This window comes from Ochlerotatus camptorhynchus, unplaced genomic scaffold (assembly GCF_037179485.1).
Source record: "Ochlerotatus camptorhynchus isolate MF236.1 unplaced genomic scaffold, CSIRO-AGI_Acam_v1.1 ptg001307l, whole genome shotgun sequence".
Taxonomy (NCBI): domain Eukaryota; kingdom Metazoa; phylum Arthropoda; class Insecta; order Diptera; family Culicidae; genus Ochlerotatus; species Ochlerotatus camptorhynchus.
In genome coordinates, this window is record NW_027041630.1 from 1 (window position 1) to 12939 (window position 12939).

The following is a 12939-nucleotide window of genomic DNA, read 5'->3' on the forward strand; positions in this document are numbered from 1 at the left end:
CAAAGAGATTTATGGTAAAATCGCTTGTGTATCATGTATTTTGCAAAACTCGTTGTTGTCGTTGGTTCCGGGTTTGAATGGATACACAAATTTGAGCAACGGTATTATGTGATATGAGGGGCTCGGTGGCCTTAGAGCAACCGTTTTTGCATACTGAGCAGAACATCATGAGTCTAATCTCAGGCCCATCCACATTCAAGATTCGTCAATCGTTTTATTTGTTAATATGACTACATGGTAATAACAGCAACTCGGTGATTAAAAAGGTGCTCGTCTGCCTAGTGGCAAACGTTTTTGCTTACTAAGCAGAAGACCGTGGGTTTAGTCCCAAGCTCCTTCGCGTTATATGATCGTTAGGACATCAATTCAGCTTATCGTTTACCAAAACGAACCCTGCTGCAAACCCAACCCTCTTATCCAACATCCCAGTGATTCCTCGTGGAAGTGCAGAGATGTTCTCGGCTTCCATCAAAGCGAGTGTCATGTCAACACAATCCTTCCCATTCCTTTCTTGACCTGTGTTCGGGCGCGGCCGGCGCTGGTATTGCCTAATTTAAGATCACCAGTTTTTACACATTGAAGATGATTGCTAGTCCCAAGCATCGTCGATTGGTTCTCTGTGTAATTACAGCTGATCTGGCAGTAACAGAGTAGCAACCGTGGGCGGTCAATCAAGCTCAAGCTCGAGCTCAACGAAATAATTAATATAGTTCTATGATTTTTACTGAAGTTCTCAGGATTTGTCGGTTTTCGAAACTAACAGCTGCTTCAATAGTCTAGAGTCTCCTGATGTTTTTTAAACTGCCCAAAATATTTCTCAATTTCCTTAAAATTCTCTAGACTGCCCTGAATATCTTAGAATTTTTTTTTTAAACAACCCACAATTTAACTGGAACTGAGTTCTACAATTTTCCATATGTTTAATAAAGTTCATGAACACTAATTTTCCCTGGAAAGTCCCACCCTAATGTTTTCTATGCTTACCTTAATTTCTCTAAATAAATCAAATGTTCTGATAAATTTTCTGTTATATATTTATAATTCCCTGAATCTTCTAAAGTTTTCAGATCAATCATAGAATTCTCGGAATATCCCATAATTTTAAGGATCTTGTAAGTCTCATGTTTCTTAAGTTAATGGGATTTTTGTGATGTTAACTGATCGTCCCCAAAGTACTCGGAACTTCACTGAATATAACGAATCAATATAAAAATATTCAAATTTCTTAGAAGCTCTGGAATGTTTTGAAAATATAGGCGCTTGCTAAAAGTTCTCGCATTTTATTTAATTGATGGAACTTCGTTAATGTTCTCTAATCAACTTAGCTAAATTTTCGAAATTTTTCAGATCTTGACATTTCTATGATATACTCTTACATTTTCCGAATGTGAATATGAAATACTCTTACATTTTCCGAATGTTAATATAGTTTTTATTGTGTTCCAAAAAATTTCTCTGAGCAAACCGAAGTTTCCGGAAATTCCTGGTTTCTGGTTTCTGCAATTACCTTGAAATTTTTGTAACTGACCTGTAATTCTATGATCTGTCTTGATGTTCTCGGTACTTCCCAAAAGCTCTTAATTCTAATGAAGATCTCGGTTCTGCTTTAAAATAAATGGAATTCTCGTCAACATTTAGTCCTTAGACTTACTAAAATTAAGTAAAGCTTGTTTCTTTAAAACTGATTGTCATGTCTTAAAAACGTTTGCGTTAATTGTTGTTGTTGTTGTTTTACAGAAAAAAATCATATTTTAAACGCATTTCATAAATAGCTTTCTTATTATAAACTTGGAAATTATCCGCCTAAGTTATGGAAAAACCTGGAAAACTCAGGGAACTTTATTTAGCCAAATGAGTGGACACCCTGTAGATATAGAAACATGATGTCTATTTACTTCTGGATAAAAAAATAATAAATTTTGAGCAAGTTTCCTAGCAGAATTTATAACATTTAATTAACATGGTGAGGCAATTTACGTATTTCCATCCGTTCTCAAGGATATTGTCCGAGTATTCAGCTGTTATTATATTATTAAGGTCAAACACTATCTAGCAGCGCATCGAAGTCTACCCAATACCAGTTTGACTAGATTGTCTAGCATAACCAAGTAACATAACAAAGGGAAAGAACCATTTCTTATCCATTTGATTTCAATTTATATCAATACGACTTGTGTCATCGTCGTCGTTATTTGAACCATGTATGTCAGGGCGTATGGAAGAATGAACAAATTGAAGGCAACAAACGCCAATACATAGAAGGCGCAAAAAAACGGCTATGATAGAAAAAAATCGTAAGAGAAGATAATCCCGCAGCCTTTGTTGGGACTCAATCGTGAGTTGTCGTTGATGGCAGAGTGCTTTTCTTGTGCTCAAAGTGCAGGGCATAAGAAGAACAAAGATTGTTCGACGCGAAAAAAATATCTTCACTTTTATTAGCTTCATTGGACGAATAAACGAAGACGCGACTGTCGTCTGTTATACTCTCGCACTCTATTCGGTTGTAAGTGCCACAGCTAATCAGGATAGAATAATTAAAACATCTATCAGTCATCTGCAAAGGGGTTTCACGTTTGAACACTAACCTAATCTGTTAAACCTGTCAATAGATGACAGAGTTGAAAAAGTGTTACGTCTGCTTATCAGTAGGTAGCTCCTTTAATACAAGGTGCCAGACTATTTATCTTCCGACGCTTTTTTGTAATTTATCGCATACTGTGCCGAACTAGAATCAGGATAGATACGTGATTAGAGTGACTGAGTCACTAATAAAGGGGTATCAGGAAGAGTTATCGTAGCCATCATCAGTGTATCAGAGTTTCTGTACACCGAAGTGTTTTATTTTCAGTTGATTCGCTGAAGTAAGACTTTTCAAGATATGAAGGGATGAATGAAAGAGATTGGAAGTTACTAGCCAGTGATAGGGAAAAAATAAAGAAAAAAGCAGAGGAAATATATAAACAAAGTGGAAGTGAAATTTCCGATGGAGAAAGTGATGAGTAGTGAAAAGAATTGCTGTAGAAGAAGAAAGAAAATGTGTAACAACAACAAGGAAAATGAGTTGGACTAGGTAAAAATAATTAAGAAGCGTTTGCGAATGAAAAAAAAAAAGAAATATATAAAAGAAAGCTCCAGAAAACTGGAAAATAATTAAAGCAACAATTCATCGTCATCAAAGGTAATTACACTGGTACAGGTAAATTAACTGAACTCTAAATTACCCTTTTTTTAATACATTTCATTAATCAAACATTATTATATGCTGGGTTAGGGGGGGGGGCAGCCTAAGGGTTTCAAAGGATTTGTAGACTGGACAAGGGTTCGTGGATTTGCCAGTCCCTTGTCACGTGTTGATAGACGTACATCTTGTCGTTTGTCTTCCAAAGGTCTTCAATGAAGTTGATTCACCCTGCTGCAACAAACCAGCAGGCAGAACTTTACAACCAGAGAAGTATCTGCAGTCATAGGTAATCCTTGCACTAATGGTGGGTTCTATTCACATCACATCACATTAAAAATCCGGATGCGATTTTCTCGATATGATGATTTTGGAATTCCGCCCTTTTCAAATGTTAGTTTAGAAAGATTCAATCGTCAAGCTTTGACGAAAATTGAAGGGGTGTCGATTTGCGTGGGTGAACTAAAAGTTTCGACAAATTAACGTTTGAATCTTTGTTTGCAAAAGCAGATACGTCTCTATGAAAATTCATTCTAGAATAGAAAAAAGACCTATCAACATTTGTACACAAACCGTTCTAAAGTCCTCTCTTCACCAAGCAAAGGCCACTTACGGGAACCGGGGAAACTTTTTCCTACCAGATGATGCTGTTGGTTTGCATGGGCGACCTTCGCTTGGTGAGGTAAGGGCTTTAGAACGGTTTGTTTACAAATGTTGATAGACCCGTTCCTATTGTTGGTCCAGAATTGTTTCAATGGAAAACCAGAATAAGGACAAACGTCTCTGTTTAAGGTGAAGGGTCCAACAATGACCGTTATAATGGCTGATAGCCCGATCACTGTTTACTAAGGTCCATTTTTGGTTTGTTAATGATTTAGAATGCATTTATTCAATTAAAATAGGCGTTTGTGAAACATTTAGTGGAGTGATTTTTTTTTTCAAAAAAAGCATTTAATTGTCAACTTAAATTTTATGTCAAATTTTAAATTATATACATACGATTATGAAGGACAATCTTAGCTTTTAAATGAAACTGGTTTTGAAAAAAAAAAAAGTTTTGACACATTTAACATAGTAATCGACCATAACACAATTTTAAGCGCTAAAATTAGGGTAACAATCTTTAGTTTCACCCGAAACTGCCTGAAATTGATTCGTGTCGTGAGTAAACACCTAGTCATTTGATTTCTCATAAAAAAATCTTTCTTTTGATAAATAAATATCCCATCATATCCAGCGGCATTTTGAGAAATTGATATGCCTTTTTTTGAAAAACAAAATCACATTGAGCAGTGGGGCAAAAATACGCAGTCGGAATCATTTTTTTTTTCAAATAGCCGTTAATAAGGGATACCTATTTTGGTATAATTCTAAGTTTTTTGTCATGTTTCAGATCCTGATGAATGTGGGCGTCTTAGTGGAATACCTGTAACATGAGAGAGAGGATTAGTATTTTCCATTTAATTCCACTACTTTATTTGCTTATCCTTGACAGATACGCGTATTTCGTCTACAATGTGCAGACTTCTTCAGTGTCTTGTAATAAAGGGTGATACGGTCAAAATTTGGTCAATATCAACTTGACGTATTTCTTTCAATTTTGCATTTAAAAAACCTGAACACCCCTCATTTTGAAGGTGTGTGGGTGTAGAATGTTGCTCCTATTTTGATTTTGGAATTCACTCTTCAGTTGTCAAAATGCCGTCCAAGCAAGAAGAGCAGCGTATCAAAATTTTGCTCGCGCATCGCGAAAATCCGAGCTACTCGCACGCAAAGTTGGCAAAATCGCTAAAAGTTGCCAAATCAACCGTTACAAATGTAATTAAAGTGTTTGGGGAACGTTTGTCGACAGCCAGGAAGTCTGGATCGGGGGGAAATCGAAAACCGGAAGCCGCTGAGACGACAAAGAGAGTTGCCGGTAGTTTCAAGCGAAACCCTAACCTCTCTCTCCGAGATGCCGCAAATAAACTGGGTGTATCGTCTACAACCGTGCATCGAGCCAAAAAACGAGCCGGACTATCGACTTACAAGAAGGTAGTGACTCCAAATCGCGATGATAAACAAAATACGACGGCCAAAGCGCGATCCCGGAGGCTGTACACGACGATGCTGACGAAGTTTGACTGCGTGGTAATGGACGACGAAACCTACGTCAAAGCCGACTACAAGCAGCTTCCGGGACAGGAGTTTTATACGGCAAAAGGAAGGGGAAAGGTAGCAGATGTTTTCAAGCACATGAAACTGTCAAAGTTCGCAAAGAAATATCTGGTTTGGCAAGCCATCTGTACCTGTGGCTTGAAAAGCAGCATTTTCATAGCTTCCGGGACTGTCAACCAAGAAATTTACGTGAAAGAGTGTTTGAATAAACGTCTGCTGCCTTTCCTGAAGAAACACGGTTGTTCCGTACTGTTTTGGCCGGATTTGGCATCTTGCCATTACGGTAAAAAGGCCATGGAGTGGTACGCCGCCAACAACGTGCAGGTGGTTCCCAAGGACAAGAACCCTCCCAACACGCCAGAGCTCCGCCCAATTGAGAAATACTGGGCTATTGTCAAGCGGAACCTAAAGAAGACCAAAAAAACTGCTAAGGGCGAGCAGCAGTTCAAGGCAAACTGGCTTTCTGCGGCGAAGAACGTGGACAAGGTGGCTGTACAAAATCTGATGGCAGGGGTCAAGCGTAAGGCCCGGCAATTCGGATTTGGAAAAGCGGAAGCCTAACTGAATATTTTTCCTGAATTTTATACTAATTGAACTTGAAAAAGAAATTTAATTTGATTTTTTAAATAAACGATTTCACCGATTTACACGCGTTTTCCCTTGACCAAATTTTGACCGTATCACCCTTTAATACTCGAGTTGTAGACGAAATACGCGTATCTGTCAAGGATAAGCAAATAAAGTAGTGGAATTAAATGGAAAATACTAATCCTTCTCTCTCTCTCTCATTATGTTTCAGATGCTAAGTTGTGTTACGATTGTTGATCCCAATCATATGGATCGGGATACACATAAACATTGTTTTCAAAACGCAAGAAGATTGTGATTAAATCATTTGTCAGAGGTATGTCCAAAACTGGTACACTTACCCTACGACCAAACAGTAAAGGAATCGATTTACGGTTATAAACTAAAATTTGAAGCTACTGTGAAAAAAATGCATGTATTTGAAAGTTAAGTGGGTACTCTAAGCCCACTTTACTCTACGGAATTTTCATTGAACACAAGTCCTATCTATAAATTTGTAATTTATTGCTAACACATAGGGGAAATGGATGTTATGTCGGCCTAAATGCCCCTAATTTAGGCCCTTACATAAATTCAGCAATCGACTAAATTTTCAATAGCGACCATAATATCCATATCCCAATGACGCGTTCATCTAGATAAAATTGATAAATAGCAGATTTTTAGCGATGGGCCCAATCTTAGATCCATAGGCCAACAATAGAGCCATTTCCTCTATAACATACAATGAGATTTTGGAAAAAAAAAAACGTTATTGCAAATGACATGTTTCACATAATTCCAAATGAATTAAAAATTCAAGTTAATGTTATTCCCATCGCATTGCTCAATGAATTCAACCACCGCATTGCAATGTCTGACCCATCCAAAGAGTGCACGAGTGTACCTAATGTAGTGTTTAGTTGGTGTAGTTACTTGTTAAATTAAACACTTGTATGGGTAATCGTCGAACTCCGACGCCAGACGGAACTCCGACTCTCTCTATCTCTCTTGAGAACGCTCCAAAATCTCTCTCACTCTCACCGTTGCCAACGAAACCGCGATTGATGATTCTCTCTCGCACAGCCACACTCACACATTCACATCCGCCAGTCGGCGTTGAACCGTTTTCTCTTCATTCTCTTGCTCAGCAGCCAGCAGAACCTGAAACTGAAAAATCCACCACGATCGCCGACGAACGGAGTCCAACAACAACTCCAATTAAATTCGTCCGCAAGCAAGACAAAAGCATCAGGCTCAACACCACAAAAAGAACGACGACCAAAATGTTGCTGCTGGCTGCCGCTTCTTCTTCGCGGTTCTATCTTTGCCTCTCGCTTCCTCTTCCTCTCACGCACACTGGCCAGCCGGACGGAGCAGATGAGCACCCTCGCGCCTTCTACAAAATCTTTCCTGTACCATTGCACAGAATTTGATCAATTAAATTATTCGGTAGAACTTTTCCCCCATTTCCCATCGATGAAACGTAGTCCAAAAGCCTGCAGGAGCGGTCACTTTTTGTCCAAAAGAAAAAGGCTAAAAAATTGCATTCCTCCCTCCTTTTCGGTCCTTCTTTGTGCATCTCTCACACCACTGCTACTTGCAAGGACAATAAAGAGCACACACGCAAGTACTATTGCTGTACGTACCTTTCGAACCGGCTTTAGCACGAATTTACAGGATCAGTCACACTTAATTTTGCACAGATTTTCACACAAACCCAACGTCTCCGACAAAAAATTTCACAAATAAAAGCTGTAAATTGCTCACTTTACGGTAAATAACGCGACAAACACTCTTCCAAAAGTATACACGCGAAGAAACTTCAACGGCGCGGTTTCAACAGACCATCAGAGGATCAATCGAATAACACCAAAAAAAAATTGGATACTAGCTCAGTGCTCGCTCACTGTCTGGTGGCTGAACGGGAGAGGGAGAGAGAGAAAAACGAACGCGAGAACGACAAAAGCGTCGCCGTGCTAACTGACGCAAGAAATAGACGCGCTGCGGCGCTTTCTACAAATCTCGCGCATTATTTGAAAAGGATTCATTGCCTTATTCCTTGTTCAGAATAACGAGGCTGAATTTATCTCGGAATTTATATTATAGTCCGTTCAGACTACAGAGTTATAACATGTTATAGCGATATCTTGATGATGGTTTCTGTGTTGCAATTATTTGACAACCGTTATAACATGTTATAACTCTCCAGTCTGGACACTGTTTAAGACTAGAAGGTCCCGAAATAACGTGCTCAACTTTTTGGCTCAGCTCTGGTACTCTCTTCGGTCCCAAGCTAATCGATTTACCCCTCGAAACATAGGAAAAACCAATAACCCCTCATTTTATCTGTCAAACTTTCATAGCGAATCAAAACAAACATTTCGTAGTACTAGAATTTCAACTAGAATAGGGTACGTTAATCGTTTGCTTGGGACCAATAGGCTACTAAAGTGGTGAGCCAATTTAAAATCGTTAGTTTCGTATTGATTGTTGATGTCGCTCTTTACCCAATTCAGTCTCTTTAGTTCAGACTATAGAGTTCCCGACAAACGATTTCGTTAAATTTCTTTAATTTTCGATATATCGTTGACATTTATATAGAAAATCGATAACGATCGTCACCATTTCACGAAGAAATTTTAAGATAGGGAAGAGCGCTACTTCGTCGTAATCGCCCATTTCCGTTCTATTGATCAGAAAAGATCAATAATATCAATGTTGGTTGGAAATGCTAACATGAAGCTTTAGTGTGATGATTTATTAGCTAGAGAATGATCTTTAGAAGAGGGTAGGTGGATAGTTCCGTTAGAGTACGGCAGTATGAAAATTGAATAGAATTTGAAAATGAGCGAAGGGCCATTAATGCGACAGTTTTTCAAGATAGACGCACATTTTTGCCTAACCCGTACGATGTACGCGGGGACTTGAAGTATGTCTCCAAGTCCACAGGCAAAAATGTGCGTCCCTCTTGTTGCTCATAAACTGACTGTGGCTGTGGAATAGTTCTAGCGACGTTTTTCATCACTACCTAAAGCCCCACGTTGCGAGAGCATTTCGAGACATACTTCAAGTCCCCGCGTACATCGTACGGGTTAGGCAAATTTTACTCATCACTGAGTTCCTGCATTTTTGGCGATTATGAGTGAACTAAACTCAAATTTGTGTCGTTCTCATTCGCCGTGTGGCAACGTCAACCAACAGATATTGACTCCGGTATCAATCAGGTAAAATTCCTTCAGTTTTTTATGATTTATCCTAATTTTATTGAAAAAAATATTGCAGGAATACTTCTGGAGCAAGCTAGAAGCTGCTTATACGGGGTGATAAATCCCAATTTAAAGAAAATTTTGAAGATCCAGAACCTATGCAGTCAATCACTGTGCAGACTGACAGCTGCAAGTATTGAGCATATTACAGTTGGTATGCGGGAAATGGATCCGAATTTGAAAGAAGAGGCGATTAACGGTGGTATTCCGATAAGCGACGTCTACGGCATGCGATATGCAAAAAGCCCTGATAAGTTCAAGTTCTTAGAAGGGGATGTGATGTGCTAATTAGATTTAGCTGAAATAATCCGAACCCAAGGAGTTCAAAAGTTCATTCGTCCAAACAAAAAACAGAGTAAAAGCAATCAGCGAACTAGGTTCAACCATCAAAATATCCCATTCGATAGCGACGATGTTAAGACCCCGGCCGAGATGTACAGCAGTATGCTGCATCAGAAAATCCTGTTACACTTTGTTTCTCAGTAAGTAATTATAGAAAAATTTTATAAGTCCCGTGATGCACCCTTATTCCAAACAGCTCCGTACGCGCAAATCAAAACACGGAATATCAAACCAATTTGACATCAGTGATTTAGTTTTACGTACACCACCACCCCACAATTGAGTTGTTTAGGGGTATTGAGGTAAATACGTATTCGTTATTTGCATTAAAAATGGAACCAAAATCCAAAGTTTCAACAATTGGGTTGTTTAACTTCAAAAAATAAACCGATTTTTATACATCATCTGATAGAGCTTCGTTTTCTGAGCACAACGGTATTTTTATCGATCTCGTAGACATTCATCTCGATTTTTTAAATCAAGATTTAAATTTTTCATGGTTGACACTACATCCATATAGAGGTAACTCTAAAACCAGAAGGTCCCGAAGAAACGAGCTCACCTCTGGTACTATCTTCGGTCCCAAGCTAATCGATTCACCCTTCGAAACATAGGAATATCCACAAACCCCTCATTTTATCTGTCAAACTTTCATGGCGAATCAAAACAAGTACTGGAATTTATACTAGAATGGGGTACGTTAGTCGATTTGCTTGGGACCAATAGGCTAGTCAAGTAGTGAGCCAAATTAAAATCGTTAGTTTCGTATTGATTGTTGCTAAATCTATTCGGTGACAGCTCGCTCCCCCATAAAAAGTCCCACCAAGGGGCGCTAAGTTGGTGATTTTCGCTAATGTAATCGTAGTTATTTAAAATAGTTCCACCACACAACATCAAATAAAAATGTTTCTGTATGACAAACACGTTCAGACATAAATGAGAATATGGGTGTATATCTTCACTGTAACAACTACGGGTAATCATCGAAAGCACCTGCATTTTACTCAGGCACTTTTGAGCAAACTGCAATCACTCTCTCATACTCGAAATGTGCCACGACCAAATTGGCACAACGATGCCCCATACGCTATCTGACCAAAGCGCAGGGAAAATTGTTTTCCTGGAAATTTAATCCTCAAACATGTTTAAAAGACGGGCCAAGTGGACTGTGATATAAAAAATAAAAGTAAATCTCTCCATTGCGTTGTTTGTAATACTAATGGAAGTTGCTTCATTTCTATTTGTTCGGTTGCGCGAAACGAGAAAATCGCATGTTCGATTTAAAATCACTGTAGGTAGCTCTTTTCGATAAGGCCTATTATGCGCGTTGTAACATCATGTCCAAAAGTTTATTAAACCTTAACGTGTAAGAGGTTCCATTTTGTTTCAAATATTTTACGCGTGTACATTTTATCGTTGAACGAATTCACATTCACTGTCGCAGTTCGTCGCTTTTGGGGACTAGATAAGTGTTTTTCTTTTGTTCCTCGATGATCATAAAATTCTGCTATGTTTAACTTTTCTTGTTCTAATCTTGTGTCTAGATCAATTGTAGTGTTAGAAAATTGGATATAAAGTGAGAAATTTGAGAAAAGATTGGGAATTCATCGGATATTGAAGATTGTGCTATTTGAGTTAGAAATGTGTTGTAACTTTTCGGTAATCCAGCAAATGTGCATTATCTAGTATTTACTTTGAGATGGAACGTAAAACTTAAACCAAAGAAGATCGTAATCACATAGAGCCTAATCTAGGATTTTAACACTGTCGTGGCCTTAGCCAAATAGTGGAGGATGAAGTTTTATAGTGCGCTACTACTATAGAAAAAAAAATACAAAAACAAATTCACACTAAGATGAGAAACTCGACATTCTAAGAAATACCGGATGGAATGTTTTCGTGATGTTGCAGTAAGAAATTAAATATTCTACCGAATGGGCATTTCAGATTTCCGTATAAAAATCCGGTCGCCCTATCCGCAGCAGCTTGAACACATTCGGCAGCAAATATTGCGTATTGAATCCAATCATTGCGCACGCGAAGAACTTGTATGACAGCTCAACGATAATTTTGTTCTTATTCTGTAGCGTATTCTCCGATTGGCGCAGCTCGTTCTTATCACGCCCGAGCAGGAAGCACACAAACGCATAGGAAATAGACTTTCCGAAGGCACGCGTGGCCACGATGCAACAGAGACCCAAAACGGTTCGCAGCAGCAGCATTCCCATCATAGCGTACGATGGCCAGATGACTTCGTACGGAGGTGGATTGGCCGGTGGTCTGAAATCACCGAGCATGTAGTGCAACCAGGCACCGATTTCAAGTCCCGCGCACACGCTAACGGTTAGGGCAGTGTCGCCTCTGGTGGAAGAGAAGAATGATTTAGAAGGCGACCCTAAAACAGAATATTTGCGGACATTACCTTGTTGGCGTCCAAATTCCGGAATCGGGATAAAACACAATCAGCAAAATGGAAACGGCCAACACCGGTATGGGCGACCAGCTACTAGTGACTATGATGTAATCCAACTTGTCTACAATCGGGATCAGCGGAATCATCAATGTCACAACCAATACCAAACCGGCTAAGATGTCCTGAAACATTGGAAACGATTCAACTCAAGAAATTTTAATAATTCGTACAATTATATGCGCCTACCAGCACACTGTGCATTCCCAGATAGACCCTGCTGAAACAGATGACTGCACACCAGATCACCGCGAATGCCAGACCCGCTGGAAGAGAGAAGATATATCTGCAAAAAAACAGTTAGTACTGAACAGGAATTCTATCGTGCTTACCCACCTATCATAAGTGTAGATCAGAACCGAAAAAGGGATCGCCACCGAGACCATTGCATGCGTTGAAGGCATTCCATATTCCAGGCCCCACTTCTTCTGCAATCTGCTTACGGGGAAACCCGGCCTAGGCCATCTAATTATATCCTTCAAACTTTGACCTGCAAATAAAACTGTCTTTAGTATCATTTTTGAACATCATCTCAACTTCCCCTATCCTCGACATACCCACATACATAACCGCCGACCAAACCATGATAACTCTTCGCCCCACAGCGCTATCGATATTCCAGAACCAGAAGGGTATGAACGTTGCGTAGAAGATCTCATCCCCCAGTTCCGTCCCGATGATGAACAAATAATACCAGAACTTGTTAGTCACTCGGTAAGGCTTATCTTTGCCAATCTGGTGCTTATCGCAACCATTTCCGCTGCTGGTGCTGCTGCTGCTACTGCTATCCTCATCCAAACTGGATAAATCGCCATTGGCGACCTGCTGCTGACCTCTCTTTGCCAGCCCAGCCTTGCCGTTTACTTCGCCGTCCCTCACAGAAGAATCGATTTTCCCATCTCGATGCGCATGCAGATACTCAATACCGAAAAACTCCTGAACTTTGACCACCAGTT

At 39.4% G+C, this 12939-nt stretch overlaps 1 protein-coding gene across 1 annotated transcript; it reads right to left on the reverse strand.

Annotated features, from left to right (window-relative positions):
- Positions 1-10717: 10717 nt before the first annotated feature.
- LOC135716647 (sphingosine-1-phosphate phosphatase 1-like) lies at positions 10718-12700 on the reverse strand. The gene is made up of 5 exons (XM_065238998.1): positions 12541-12700; positions 12320-12473; positions 12173-12269; positions 11936-12108; positions 10718-11874 (listed from the first exon to the last, which is right to left on the reverse strand). The coding sequence occupies exons 1-5, from the start codon at positions 12566-12568 to the stop codon at positions 11457-11459; spliced, it is 870 nt and encodes a 289-aa protein (XP_065095070.1). The 5' UTR covers positions 12569-12700; the 3' UTR covers positions 10718-11456.
- Positions 12701-12939: the final 239 nt, after the last annotated feature.

Coding starts and splice junctions, on each gene's coding strand:
- LOC135716647 (XM_065238998.1), bottom strand. CDS start 12,568: ATGGTTTGGTCGGCGGTTATGTATGTGG. Junction 12,270..12,319: donor CTGATCTACACTTATGATAG/GTGGGTAAGCAC, acceptor GTTTTTTTGCAG/ATATATCTTCTCTCTTCCAG. Junction 11,875..11,935: donor GGAATTTGGACGCCAACAAG/GTAATGTCCGCA, acceptor CTCTTCCACCAG/AGGCGACACTGCCCTAACCG.